Source organism: Lissotriton helveticus, chromosome 2_2 (assembly GCF_964261635.1).
Source record: "Lissotriton helveticus chromosome 2_2, aLisHel1.1, whole genome shotgun sequence".
Taxonomy (NCBI): Eukaryota; Metazoa; Chordata; class Amphibia; order Caudata; family Salamandridae; genus Lissotriton; species Lissotriton helveticus.
The window spans coordinates 328,659,856-328,674,896 of record NC_136060.1 but is presented as its reverse complement, the minus strand read 5'-3'; the positions used below and the strand labels follow the sequence as shown (position 1 = coordinate 328,674,896).

Below are 15,041 nucleotides of genomic sequence, written 5' to 3'. Positions count from 1 at the left end.
GCGTGCAGCTGTGTGTGGCGTGCAGCTGTGTGTGGGGTGCAGCTGTGTGCAGCATGCAGCAGTGTGAGGCGTGCAGCAGTGTGAGGCGTGCAGCAGTGTGAGGCGTGCAGCAGTGTGAGGCGTGCAGCAGTGTGAGGCGTGCAGCAGTGTGAGGCGTGCAGCAGTGTGAGGCGTGCAGCAGTGTGAGGCGTGCAGCAGTGTGTGGCATGCAGCAGTGTGTGGCGTGCAGCAGTGTGTGGTGTGCAGCAGTGTGTGGCGTGCAGCAGTGTGTGGAGTGCAGCAGTGTGTGGCGTGCAGCAGTGTGTGGCGTGAAGCAGTGTGCAGCATGCAGCAGTGTGAGGCGTGCAGCAGTGTGAGGCGTGCGGAAGTGTGCAGCATGCAGCAGTGTGAGGCGTGCAGCAGTGTGTGGCATGCAGCAGTGTGTGGCGTGCAGCTGTGTGTGGTGTGCAGCTGTATGTGGCGTGCAGCTGTGTGTGGGGTGCAGCTGTGTGCAGCATGCAGCAGTGTGAGGCGTGCAGCAGTGTGAGGCGTGCAGCAGTGTGAGGCGTGCAGCAGTGTGAGGCGTGCAGCAGTGTGAGGCGTGCGGCAGTGTGCAGCATGCAGCAGTGTGAGGCGTGCAGCAGTGTCATGTAGCAGTGTGAGGCGTGCGGCAGTGTGCAGCAGGTTGAGTAGTGCAGCAGTGTGGCGTGCAGCAGTGTGAGGCGTGCAGCAGTGTGAGATGTGCAGCAATGTGAGGCGTGCAGCAGTGTGAGGCGTGCAGCAGTGTAATTGCTTTGATACTAGAGTATGCATGCTCTCGTATCAGTGTGCGCACGCTCTGCTGCGACAGTGTGCGCATTCCATACTCAGGGTGAGTGCGTTTCGGGTTCTTAGTCACAAACAGTATGAATGAATGGTGAAAACAGGAAGAAGGGCAGTCATGCGGGCGTGCGTGTTTTCTAATCAGAAATTGTGAGCGATTGAACCAACGCAATGGTTTGTAAACAACAAGAAAAGTGGACATCAAAGGAAGGGTGGGGGGGGAACGAGCATATGGGGTGCGAGCGATAACGAAAGTTAATTGTTGTAAGACGGGGAGCAGGAAGTGAGGCCGAGCGCGCGCTGGCGAAAGCAGTCTGCTGCTTTCAAGCCCGATGCCAGATGCCAGCTTCGCGCTTGAATGCCTCACATGCACTGGCCATAAACCGCATTCCAAAGGTCTTTGGGAGAATTTTCTGGTGCCCCTTACTAAGTCTCCCGCATAGCGATTGCTTACGCGATAGCTAGGCGAGACCTAAAAATCGAGGACAGAGTGATCGACTAATTCATGGCTTAGGACACCTTGAGATTTCTGTTGACTGCTGTTCTCCTGTTTTGAAGGTCAAATGTTTCTTCACCTAAGCATTTACAGAGTTAGAAGCATGTATAATGCTGCTGACTGGAAAAAGAGGTGAGACGAAAGTCACTCATTTCATTTGGGGATATCAGACAATTTCAAACGTAATACTGAAGACAGATTGAACAATCTCACCTTCACCTGGGTGGACTTCTCAATAAACATTCGGGGAGGTATTTTGTCGCACACCCAAAACTGCCCTGGAACTGTTCTTCCAAGCAGTTCCACGAAACATCGTTGGCAGCCGCAAGATATTTATTACTCCAACTTGATGACACCTGAACTGCTTTTCATTAGTGCGAGCTGCGCGCGAACAAGTTCTGACTTTTCCTTAGTTGGGCACGAGACTCGGGCGAGAGCAAAGGCCTACAAGAGCGACGGAAGTGGCGCGAGGGTGAGGAAGCAAAACCCCACCGAATGTTAATCATAGTGCTAATTTCTCCATGTGAGGCTAATGAATTAAAATATTGCCCTTCTCAATTAATCCACCAAAGATCATAAAACGAGACTTGCAGTACGTGCCACATCAATCAAAAGAATAAACTGGAGCAACACCACTTTTTCGGATGTAAAGTAATTTTAACTCTAACAGTATTCGTCTAAAAGTACTCAGGTAAGATAAAAGAATACATGTAGCAATTGGTTGTTTTCCCTCAGGGGAATGAGTACGGCTGAGGCACGCTTGTCTCAAAGGCGCCATCTTTGGGTGAGACTGTTGAAGACCATGAAACCCTGGTTTGGTGAGACCAGAGAGGCACAGAAGGGCATTTACTCATCCACAACGGGGGCCGAAGAAAGAGGACAGGGAAAGAAAAGTGAAAAATGTGAGAAAAAAAAAAGAAAAGCTGAAATGTCCATAAAGCTAACAGCCGAAGCATAGCAATGAGGCTTCAAACTATTCAAACATACGCAACAGAGCAGAAAAGGACTGTTGGTGCCTGTAGGGGGTAAATGCTCCATATTTCCCTTGGCAGCAGACCAAGCCAAAAAAAACAGTCTGGACTGTTCCCATGAGGCACAAGGTCAAGGCTGATTTGCATATGGCTGGGTCTAAACTCGGGTGGCATGGTGAGCAAAAGAACGATGGATTTAACACAGATCGATTGACTGGGGGTGAATGTATGATTTATTCAGCATTGCGTCCATCATTTGTTTGCGTAGCACTTTTCACTATAAATAGGATGGGTATGCCCAGACGTGGGTCCCTTGCTCACTGTGCCACTTGGATTCTATTGCAGGACCGGAGGCTTCAGATTATGCTTCTCTATCTTTAATGAAGCTCACAGCAGCCAATGAAAACGCTTGCTTTTCATTAAAAACGTTAAACAACTACACATCCCATGATGACTAGCCCCAAGGCACGCCCCCCAAGTCCATAAGAGGCCTCTGCCTGCCGCCATCTTCCTCTTTCTTTGCTGCTCACAGCAAGAGCTAAGTGCACTTTGTTACCTCCCTCTGCTGTTGGCATATATTGCTCATGTTTATGTGATTAATGAGGGGCTAAGATATGTTAAAGTGATTAACGAGTGGTTATAATTGCCCGCTATAACATACAATTGTTAATGCGTATGTTGGTCTATCGAGTTTACCTGCTTGTGGGGTGACTGGGACTTCAGGGAGTGTGTTGTGCTTGTTCGCTAGCGTCGCGGCGCCTAGCGACTCTAGAATCATTCCTCTGTGGCGTCAAACTCGCCTAGTGGCGTGCGGTAGCGACGGTCGTTGACCGGGGGCAGACGGGCACCGAAATATACACTTGGAGCCTTCTCCCGGCTGATTTCCCCGTAGGCGCGTCTCGCGCATGCGCATTGGCGTCCCTCATAGGCCAATGACGCGAGTAGGGTCCGGGTGGCTCTCGGCCGCGACGTGCATCCAAACGCGCTGAATTTGGGCTCCTTTTTAGTAGGATTTCAGTCGCGTTTGGGCTGCATGTCGCGGCGCGAATCCCAAACTGACAGTCATAGCGTTTTCTGCAGGAGAGGAGTTGGCATAACGGCTAGGGCGCTCGACCTCGGACCTGGGGATCTGGGTTCGAGTCTCGATAACGACGCCAAAATGTGTGTCTGCATAAAATGAAATGCATTCAGGTACTGGAAGTGAAAGAATTGCATTTTACGATACTCCTCGGCCTGGAAGAACTGGATGGATTGGTGCATGGAACGACATCTGGATCCCGAGTGGGCAGAATTATCCCACGTGCTGAATTTCTTAACGGATAAGGCTTCCGAGGGTTTGGCCTACAGGTCGGTCAATAATTTTAGGTCAGCCATCTCAGCAGGCCATGCTCAGCTGGATGGAAAACCAATAGGTATGCATCCAGTGGTGTGCAAATTGCTTAAAGGAATAAGGGTGGCTAACCCACCGAAACCCAAATACACTGGGTTGTGGGACGTGTCTTTGGTTTTAGAACTTTTTAACAAATGGCCGATTAACTCACTTTTATCCAGAAAGCAGTTGTCAGCTAAGTTGGCCATGTTACTCTGCCTATCGGCGTGCAGGAGGTCATCGGACGTGCGAGCGCTGGAGCTTACAGGTAGAGTATTTACTCTGGAAGGAGTTTCTTTTTCCATTTCAGGACGCACCAAGACATTATCTCGTCATATTTCGTATAATGCTTTTCAAGAGAATGATAAGTTATGTGTTGTAAAATGTTTGAAAACCTATGAGGAATGTACAGCGGCTTATAGACCGCAGGGCTGTTATCAGTTGTTGATTGCCATACAAAAACCTTTGAAAGCGGTGGCAGCAGCCACCATTGCCAGATGGCTTCGTTATGTCATGAAAGAAGCCGGGGTGGATATCACCATTTTTGGGGCTCATTCAGTTAGAGGAGCCATGGCGTCTAAGTCATTTATGTTAGGTTCTAGCATACAAGATATCATGCGTAGTGCAGATTGGTCGTCAGAATCGACCTTCAAAACTTACTATTATAAGCCGGTGGGGGATATTACCTCTGTTGTTTTTAATAAGCGTTAAACAAGCATAATCTGAAGCCTCCGGTCCTGCAATAGAATCACAAATTTGCTAGCATTCGCGACAAGAATTTGCAATTCTATTAAGGACACGGAGGCGAGGATTATCCCACCCGGCATGTTATGTATAAATGCTTGCCCACCCAGTGGTTATGGTGGTTACGGTCTCATATCCTTTATTGCAGGCTCAGATAAGAAGGGTGACTGATCGTCGACGACTGCAAGGATAATACTCCAGGAAAAGTTGTTTCTTCCACGTTGGAGGAGTTACCAAGTTCTCCAAGTTGTGTTTGGAGCTGTTCGCCTAAAGAAAGAGGAAGATGGCGGCAGGCAGAGGCCTCTTATGGACTTGGGGGGCGTGCCTTGGGGCTAGTCATCATGGGATGTGTAGTTGTTTAACGTTTTTAATGAAAAGCAAGCGTTTTCATTGGCTGCTGTGAGCTTCATTAAAGATAGAGAAGCATAATCCTCGCCTCCGTGTCCTTAATAGAATTGCAAATTCTTGTCGCGAATGCTAGCAAATTTGTGATTCAAGCTAGCCTGGCTGATGAAGAGTAATACCCAGAAACCAGTCCCAGGATGATAGTTTTCGGTCCAGGGAGTACCTGGCTTGGCAGTTCGGACTGGACTGTTCAAATGAGGCACATGGCCAAGACTGATTTGCATATGGCTGTGTCTAAACTGTGGTGGCATGGTGAGCAAAAGAATGATGGATTTAACCCAGATCTCTTGACTGGGGCTGAATGTATGATTTATTAAACATTACATCCATCATTTGTTTGCGTAGCAGCCCCTGCCAGATGGCGGGGCACAAAAGAGACTAACAAGGTAGCGAGTTGGGGCTTAACTCTGGGGAAAGGCTACCTCCCTACACGCAAAGGGGTGTGGTACACAACAAAGAACAATCTACGAGCTGTCAGGGTGATTTACAACCCTAGGAGATGCAAATGAGCAAAAGGCAAACCAGTGATTTATGGCCAGCTGATGATTTATGGCTGATGATGCTCCTGCAGAATCATTTTTGACAACGATATGATGGCAGATTGTGACAGAATGATTTATGACCTACCTGTGATTTATGACCCGTGATTTATGGCTGCTTATTTATGATGATCAGGTAAACTGATTTATGACAACAAAAGAATGACCGATTGCGGCAGAATGATTTATGACCCATGATGTCCAACTGACAATGTATGACAATCAATTTGTAATGATGTGTGACAATGGTTTATGACTCCGGCCCCAAGGTATCCGGCCATACGTGTATGGCGTATGTAAAAAGTAATAAAACTGCGCCGAACAACGACCGCCAAATACGACAAGTGTTGGCTGTGTTTACTAATGCAGATGCACAAGTGTGGTACGGTTCCTGGAATGGGCACAATGTGGCCGTTATGTGGCGTGTTGAATTTTAAACGACCTTAAAATTCCCTGGCATATGATACAACTCTGTAGAAGCTGTACTCGTTCCTCTACAATACTCTCGCATCTGTTTCCCAAAAGCGAGGCTTCTCAGAATATAAAACTGTTGTGCTCACGTCCGGTTCTCGAACTATCCCCAGCTCACATAGCGTGTATTCATCTTAAAAGAATTAACTGGCAGTCCTGGGCAGGATTTTAGTTAGAGAGAATCGCAGTACTGTTTGACCGAACTGGTACATTGGGTAGTGTCTAGCATGTTGTAGCTTGTTTACATCTGCTCGATAACTTAAAGTGAAACTTGTGATATTAAAAAGGGTGCTATGTATGGTGGGCTCCATCTCCCTTTCTCTGCTACATGTACGCCCCCTACAGTTCCAATACGACCTACATGCGTTGGAAAACTAGCATACATTTTCAAACAAGAGCACGTATCTCCCGTCCCGATAAAGCATATATCCAAATTGACAGCATGTGCAATCACATAATATTGCAAAGAAGTGTAGAGCTTATCAGAACCATTTCCTTGCTACACACTGACAACATATGAAAGAGTGCACGAGCATTAGCTGCGTTTCTTTTATTCCCCATATCCTAATCTCACCTCCACTCCGGATATGTTGCTGCACAGTTCGACTTCGGTCCCTACTCCCTTTACTGTTTACTTCCGGTGCTTCCAGAGGTCACTTCCTCTTTGTGCGGACGTGCGTTTGAAACTCTTTTGCTCTGGATGCAGCGCGAGAGGAGACATGCGGGTGAGTCCTAATCTCTCTCGAAAGAGAGAAATGGCAGATCACGGCTAAAAGGTGCCTTTCCTCTTGCTGCGCATAAGAACCCACGCAAAGTGCAGCGGCCACCAGCCTCCTTGCGGAATACGCGTTGAACTAGGCGTTTCAGGCGTAGGTTGGCCAGATGGCACAATTTCCCGTTTCTGGACTTTGCTTTTTAAAGATCATTCACTATTTCTAAATCCTCGATCATTCACTATTTCTAAATCCTCGGCGCGTTAATCTAATCTGTTCAATTAAAATAAACGTAGATTACGTCTCCCAGGTTGCAGTAATATGTAAGCCTGGTCCAGGTATGTGAATGTGTTCCCTGGTGGCAAGGGGTTATCAGGGCACCAAACCACCACTTTCCCCTATCCAGTCAGCTGTTCACTTGCTTCCCATCTACGTCTCGTACTTACCGACACGTATACAATGTTATGGAACAGATAACGAACTCGGCACGCTGTCAGCGTGGTGTTTGGTGCAGTGCCACTGCTGTTGTATCAATGTATCAAAAGTGTGTGAAGATTATGTTTGTGATGCGCGATGAAACTGTTCGACCGTTGAAGTGTCTGGCTTCTCCAGTAGTAAATCTGTGATTAATTATGGGTTTGCAGCGTATGATTTATCAGTAGTTGTAATCAATATAGCGAATGTAACCACCAATCTCAATGATTATATTCAACTTGATGTTATTTTCTTTGAAGCACAGTCAACTCCATATTTGCCACCATATAGTGGAAAGCTTGTGCCATAAAGAGTCGCCTTTAACATGCTTTCGTAAGGATAAGTTAATGTCTTCTAGAAGCTATTGTTAACTTAAACTAAACAGTCGTAAGGTGGTTTGAATCATTAATTGTATTCATTCTATCGCTGATTACATTACGAGTGATCTTTGGTAATACCCGCCTAGCAATAAAACTGTAGACACAATAAAGGTTCTATGTTTTAGGCTACCAGTAAAAAGGGCCGTTAAAAAAGAACAGAAAGTCGTTCTACAACTCATAAGACCTTAATTGTGTTATAATGCTGTCCTGGCATACTGTCGCCTGTAAAACGGCTACAGTTATTTCTAAGAAATCCCTGTTGTTGAAGAACTGCTGGTTTTTATTCGTAGTTGAATTATAATTATAATGAACCCCCGTTTTGTTGTAAGCAATAGCAATTTGAGCTGTTGCTAACTCTTTAGGCATTATTTTCATTCAACTTCTCAGATGATAAAATAATTGACATAATATGCCATTCTAAAACCTCAAGTTTTCCAGGCCTTACCAGGACGTTCTGTATATTAGAGATTCTCTTCTTATGGGGCATGTGTATTGTCATTTACTGCCCTATTAGTTCCCATCTCTTGGCCTGGCTGTTTGATGATCCCAATATATCAGAATGGATCTTGGAAAATGGCATAGAATTATTGTTAATAGCGTTACAAGACCAGTCAGTGATGATGTTGGCGCAACTTGATAGTGTAGATATAAGCCCCCCTTCTACAATGTGTTCTTGGAATTATAGTGTCATTGATAATGCCTTTGCATTAGTATAGATCATGGATCGATGTGTATGCTGAAAGCGCCACAAACTATGTGAATCATTTATTGATCTTTCTAGCCCTCTAGAGCATGTAGATCATTCTTCGATCTGGGCTAAGCTGTGTAATTGGGGCATACTTTATGGAATTTCAAAAATATTAGTAAAATTACATTCACAAACGTGGATCTGGGCACTTGATGGTTCAACAAATGGATACGTTTGAGAAATTAACAAAGTTACGGGCCTTAAGCAGAAATGTATTCTAGCACCCCTGTTCCTTTCTTTATACATGATTGGTTTTGGTAAAAAACGTTGTTTTGGCCTTATAAAAGAACTTCTAGATGTCTCCTCGCTAATGTCAAGTAATGAGTGTCGTCCCTTTACGGGCTTATCTGTGCCAATGTTATGCCCTTGCAATTTATCAAATATACTTCAGTTTTGCCTGGCGAGGAACTGCTGCCTAATTGTTTAGAATGTTGCTAAATAAATAATGTGGCATTTTCCTGTACGACTTTCACTGGGAATGATTGATATTTCATATGCTGGAAAGAAAATAGTGCTGTGCATAGAAAAATGACACCTGTAACTAAATACGAGACTGAGAACAACAAATTACCTAGTGTAAATTAGTAATAGAAGGGCGGAAAGTTTTATTGTTTGGGCTAGGGAAAGAAGGGCTTAGCAGTCTGTCCTCATTAAGGGGCCTATTAGGATGGTGGGCAGACCCCCCTCCCCTCCCCCACTCGGCGGTAGCCACCTCTTACCCGACTGGGGCGATCTACCATCCATACCTGAAAGACCCCCGCCATATTGATGTGGCTAGGGGGTCTGCGGCGAACAGAAAAACCGCCCGCTGCTTTTCCGCCTCTTGACTCGTCAACCGGGCGGAAAAGGGGGATGATATGGTGGCGGTGTCTGCAAGACACCGCCATCCATATCATGATGCAGGCGGAGAGCAGCCTTTCGTTGCCGCCATGGAAAGGCATGCGGTTTTTGCTGTTGGGGGCCCGTTGCGGGGCCCCCAGGTTGGTGGGGGGTGCACATGGAGAGAACCTATGGTACCATCTGCATTTGAATGCACAAGGTGGCAGGCACCACGCGGTGCCTGTCACGTTGTGCATGCAAATGCACAACATGCATTTTTTACATGGCGGCGGGTGCTGCTTACAGCACCGCCCGCCGCAATATAAAATATGCGGGATGCGCCCGCCAGTGTGGCGGGCACATCCTAATTTGAATGGCTGGACCGCAGCTACATGGGCTGTCGGTCTCGTGCTACGATGCGGTAAAAGGTCCCTATGAGTTGATGAGATACTTTTTGAAAAGCTAATGATGCTAGATTATTGTGAGTTGGGATATTCCAGATATTTATGCCAAGTGAAGAAGGTTTACTCTCTGATTTACTCCTTTTTCCACTGCTGATTTAGAGCCTGACTTTGCCTAGACCCCTTGTATTAGCTGTCTTAGGTGGTTAGGTATTTACCCACTGTGATTGTTCTTGCTTCTATGTAGGTCCCATGAGTCCGCATGTGATTTCCTTGAGCTTTTTACTTTATCATTGCTTATTCTTCTATCATTTGTTATATTCATGTGGCATTTATTTAAAATAAAACGTAACGCTCATGAATAACTTTGGTCACACTTTTGGTCCTGTGTATCCTTTCTGTTTTTTTTATCTTTCAAACAGTGATTTTACTACTAACATTCTATGACAAAATAAGTAAGCAATAACTTTACCTTTCTCTTACAGGAATAATGCTAAAGGATTGCAGACCCGCTGCTGTTTTTCAGAAGAATCTTCTAGTTTGAGTACATTTCCAAAATGGTATTTTTCACTTGCAATGCCTGCGGGGAATCCTTGAAGAAAGTGCAAGTGGAAAAACACTTACATGTATGCCGTAGCAGTTCATGCCTTTCTTGTATTGATTGTGGCAAAGACTTTTGGTAAGTTCTTACTGTGTTCTTACTTGGTTTAAAATGAATGTGGGTAGAGTGCCAGTCAACTTGATCTAGACCACCAGGATCCAAAGCTCAGTGCCATTTTTTCTTTCTTAAAAATTATTTATAGGTGGAGTAAGCTGTTTATGGCATTCCTGCTCTCGTTCAACATGAGTCCCTCCTTGAGAGACATAGCTCCAAGTATGATTGTAAATTAAACTTTTCCTCTACAGCAGAAAATGATGTAAAGATAGATCTGTCCTATGCTGACCTGAAGAAGGAAAACATCTCCAGCCAAAAAAACACGACAAACATCTGTTAAAATCCTAAATTCTGTGACACCCGGAGACCCAGCATTATATACTATTGAAATATTCGATGCTACAAGCACTTTTCTGCTGTTTTACTAGATTTGCCTGCATTTTAATTTATTGTGATTGTTTAAGGGCTCCAAATTGCTTTCATTTACGACTGTCTCTGTCATTTTCAAACTGCTACTTTAAATGTGATTGTTTAAAATAATTTAAATATGAAGGTAATGCGTATTCAAAACCTGCTTTAAAGTTGATCTAGATGATAGAGCTCATCATTGATGCTCAGAGCTGTTGTTGCCCACTGTTCTAAACAGCACAGCTCTGACGGATTAGAGACCCCCCCCACTCCCCCCTGTATTTTTTTCTTTTAATTATAAGAAGGACTACTCGGTGAACAGTTAAATGTAGCAGTTCGACCTCTTTTCATGGGTATTATTCTGCGCTATTTTCTTGGCTGCTAGTTTTCAGATTATAGTTTCTTATAATTCTGTAACTTCTGTATTTATTTTCTTTTTCCAGGGGTGATGATTATAAACATCATTTGAAATGTATAAGCGAAGATCAGAAATATGGTGGTAAGGGCTTCGAAGCGAAAGCGAACAAAGGGGAGGTGAAACAGCTGCAGTGGATTCAGGTGATATAGCATGGTTCATAACAATAATACTAATTGCGATATCCTTATAACTAGCAGGCCATATATTTGCACATTCTAACAATGAACTTGAAACTCGTTGACGAAGGGGAAGTTGTGACATAATCGATTCCTGAACCCTACTACACTACAATCCCGCAAAATTATTGTTATCCTGGACTTCAGGTCTAAATTGGACTTGCTGTGTTTTCCTAGCTTCATGTCCATGACATTAGATCTCTGTCCATTAGACCGATATTTATTTCGCCTTTATACTAGCCTGTGTGCAGCTTCAGAATCAAAACTGATGCAAGGCTGCAGTGGAGCACTCCGGAAACTACAGTTTTCTAGGTGATGCCTCACTAACAATGTGTAATACATTTGGAATACATAACTTTTCTACACATGTTATCTCTTCATGTGTAAACTAATATTACTTTAACTTTCTACATGACCTCACCAGGTGTTTTTTTCTCAGAAGTATATTCCTTATGAGAGTTCCGATATGCCTGAGGACAATTTTCACTTTTGTTGTAACTGTTCAGTATAAGACTCATGTTTGCTTTTCGACTGACTGCAGTACCTTTTCTGTGTGCAAATGGAAGGTTTGCATTGATGCTTCTGCTCCTGTACTTGTAAACGTTATTTTCTTAGTGAAGTTTTCACAGCTTCTATCCTCTGTTACTAAAGGCTGGTAAAATCCTTGACTACACGAAAAATGAATATTGTGATTGTGCAAAGGGTTATCAATTTTGGCTATCTCCTGTTCCGTACAGTTTTAACTGCTGAATTGGGCCATACTTGTTATTGATTGGAGCATGCAAAGTAAAAAAAAAATTCGGGCAAACAGACGGGAGGAGAGTGTGAGCTCTCATTAATTTGAGTTCTATTTCATAGTTTTAATGTGCCTGTGTACGATGTTCGGCTATATGTACTTCCTAGGTGTATTTGTTCTATAAATGTTCCAGATGTCCTGTTTTTTTATACCTTATATTTAAAAAGTGAAGAAGCATACAACTATTAAATACTTTGGCGACAGCTCTCAAAATGATATAACTGACCATGTACCCTCCAATGTGGGAAAGACGTTTCATTAAACATGTTTAAACCATTTCTGACACAATATAACCCCGAGACCAGCAATATGTGATGAGCCAAAAGTCCATTTGTATTCTTTGTAGTAGTGTCTGAGTGGGGAGAAGGAGTCACTGATTAACTTGGCAATTATTAACAGCACCATAACTACTATGTCTCACTTGCTGGAGGCGGTGATGATAAAAACGAAGGAAAGTGGCCGAAGTGCACTTCACATGCTTTAAATACATTCTTAATTATACGTTTCCTTTTTAAAATATGTTGTGAATTGCATTTTTGCAACCACTGAACTAACAGTTTGTTGTTTTATTTTGTAGAAAGTCCATGAAGTCATGAAAAATCCTAACATTAGTCCAAAGCTGAGGGACATTTTAAAACAAATGAGTACATATGACAATATTCCTAGGAAGAGAGCAAAATTTCAGGTATGCAACCTCATTATTGTACTTAATGCTTGTTACTTTCATGATTATTTTCAAATGCAGCAAAGCAAATTAAAAGAATATTGGGCTTAAGTGCATGATGTAGTGGCCCATCAATCTCTCTCGCCCTATCCATCTCCTCCAAACCCTTCTGTGGTGGGAACTCAATACCTTCTAAGAAAGATGATCAAGGTAGTTGTGACAATGTTAAAAACGCTGCCTGGGGAAAATGTCCAGAAAATATTGGGGTATTGAGAAATGGGCAACAGCATTTCGCAGAATGCCCTGTTGGAGAAGCGGGAATGAGCAAATGGCTTAGGCTTATCAGTAGGCTGTATACATTGGTTGTGGGATGTCAACCTGCACGTTATCCCAGATGGCTGGATTTGCCTGAATTCCTCTGGTCTTGAGGTACCTACAGTTGCCTTACTCTTTCCCTGGCTGTTGAACAATGTATTCTATCTAACCTGAAGAGAAAGCCTATTTGCTGATCCTTTTTTTGGATCCCGTCATTTCCCAAACGTTACTGTAAATAACCTACTAGAAACACGTGTTTTCAACACTGTATTTACATTCATAACTTTGAGCAATTGTAACTCGTTGTTAGACCTGGCATCTTTGGCGTGATTTCCCCAGACTTTTTTTTGCCTCTGCCTCCTGTATTTTTGACGCTGTGCTGGATTTAGTTTTTGCTGGTTTAGATGCTTTGGGCACTTTGCCACTGCTGATCAGTGTCAAAGTGCAAGTGCTCCCTGAGCTAATTGTAATTGTGATTGGTTAACCATGATTGGCATATTTGTATTACCAGGAAGTCCCTAGTAAAGTGCACTGAATGTGCCAGGGCAGGTGATTGAAATGCTACTAGTGGGCCTGCAGCACTGATTGTGCCACCCACATGAGTAGCCCTAAAATGGTGTCTCAGGGATGCCACCGCAGTGCCTGGGTGCAGTTGCTAACTGCCATGCTGCCCTGGCCAGTGTCCACACTGGCCAGCCCTGGCCAATGTCCACACTGGCCAATGTCCACACTGGCCAGGCCTAAACCTTCCCTTTCTGTACACATTGGACACTCCTATAGAAGGCCCTAGGTACCCCCCTGGGCAGGATGCAGCGTATATGAAAGGTATAGCATGTACTGGTGTGTGTGACATGCTCTGGTAGTGAATTACAGCCATTTTAGTTTTTCACTATTGAGAGGGCTATCTTGCCCATAGGCTATAATGGGGAATGCTGAGTATAATGTTTACCTGCATATCTTCCCATAGGAGCAAGATAAAAAATTAAAGTCTGGTATCCCAGAATTTCATAACCCATCTTTTAGGAAGGATGGTTTTTAAATCATGTGTTTGAGAACATCACTTTTAGAAAGTGGTTGTTCTCCAGTCTAACCTTTCTGTGTGCCTTGGCCTGTTTGTGAATTGACTGTCTGGTTTGTGAGTAACAGGGGCTGGGGAGCCCCCAGGAGGGTGGATGAGTCAGCCCTAGGCTGAATGACTGCATCTGCTCTTGAGTGGTGGGAGAGGTTAGCACCTGGGCCTGAATAGGGATGTGCCTGCCTTCACAATGCTGGCTCCACCTCCTGCTGGGCGGCTACGACCCTTCCCCTCTCTTTGAAAGGAGAGAAGACAGAAAAACAAAGTGCTCAGGAACTGACCTGAACTGGTTCTGACGAAGCCAAGGCCTCTCTGCCTCTAGACAACAAAGGAAAAACTCGTATAAAAAGGGCTACCCAGACTACAGAAAATTAGATCATCCAGGAATCAAGAAGGAACCTCTGCTAAGGAGAAAGCTGAAAGACTGAAGAGGAAGGACTGTCCTGCTGTGTGCTTGTGGACTGGCCTACTGTTGCTTTGCAGCCAAGGAGAGGGGGAGGTCTTTGCTGCATGCTGTGTCCCCTTGCTTGAAGAGATCTCCAAGGGCCTGAGGAGAGCTGGCCTCCTGTTAAGAAGTCCCAGGAACAAAAGGACTTCACCCCCAGCTTCCCACATGAACTCTGCTGAGTGAGTTCTGCCCTTCCTAGAGTGCTTGATCCAATTGTGGGGTCTCTGGAAGTTGTTGCCTGCTGTTTGGGAATCTGGACAGCGAGAAAAGAAGGCTATCTGAAATTTTCACGCATCGCTCGCTTGAGGAACGCATCCCCTACAGTGGGAGGAAATTCCCGCCGCCGCGAAGATCGGGATCGTCGCAGCGCCTATTGCCACTGAAAGAACCGATGCATCGTTCGCTTGCCGAACGCATCGCCCCAGTGCGGGAAGTTTCCTGTTGCTGCGAGTATCGTCGCAGAGCCTGTCATCGCTGGGTGAGATCGGCAGACCGCATCACATCGCTGCGAACATCGTCGCAGAGCTATCGTATTGAGGGGCCGCGAGAGGAAAAGATCGACGCTGCGCCGCACATCGGTGCAGCACCTGAGATCATCGCCATCCCGAAGATTGTCACATCATGCCTGTGCGAGACGCTTCCTATCGAACCTGCGCACCGGAATCCATACAAGGTAACGCATCCCTCCCCATACAGACCGGGTTAGTCGCAACACGCTCGCTGCGTCCAGCTGGGCTGTCGTATCGTTTCCCCAG

The 15,041-nt window shown here is 44.9% G+C and overlaps 2 protein-coding genes across 4 annotated transcripts in view; one reads left to right on the top strand and one right to left on the bottom strand.

Moving 5' to 3' along the window:
• Window positions 1-6,425, bottom strand: part of ZBTB49 (zinc finger and BTB domain containing 49) — a 201,524-nt gene extending 195,099 nt beyond the window's left edge. The window contains exon 1 of the mRNA XM_078678479.1: window positions 6,371-6,425. The gene's annotated coding sequence lies outside the window, so the exon portion shown is untranslated. The remainder of the gene's footprint in view (window positions 1-6,370) is intronic.
• The window catches only part of LYAR (Ly1 antibody reactive), a 135,345-nt gene continuing 126,695 nt past the window's right edge, over window positions 6,392-15,041 (top strand). For 2 of the 3 annotated variants that reach the window (XM_078678483.1, XM_078678480.1), the window contains exons 1-4: window positions 6,392-6,521; window positions 9,817-10,010; window positions 10,838-10,952; window positions 12,362-12,469. In XM_078678483.1, coding sequence (XP_078534609.1) covers window positions 9,889-10,010; window positions 10,838-10,952; window positions 12,362-12,469 — 345 coding nt within the window. In that variant the 5' untranslated portion in view covers window positions 6,392-6,521; window positions 9,817-9,888. Of the gene's footprint in view, window positions 6,522-6,645; window positions 6,666-9,816; window positions 10,011-10,837; window positions 10,953-12,361; window positions 12,470-15,041 lie in introns of those variants that run through there. The other variant, XM_078678481.1, reaches the window with a different exon arrangement.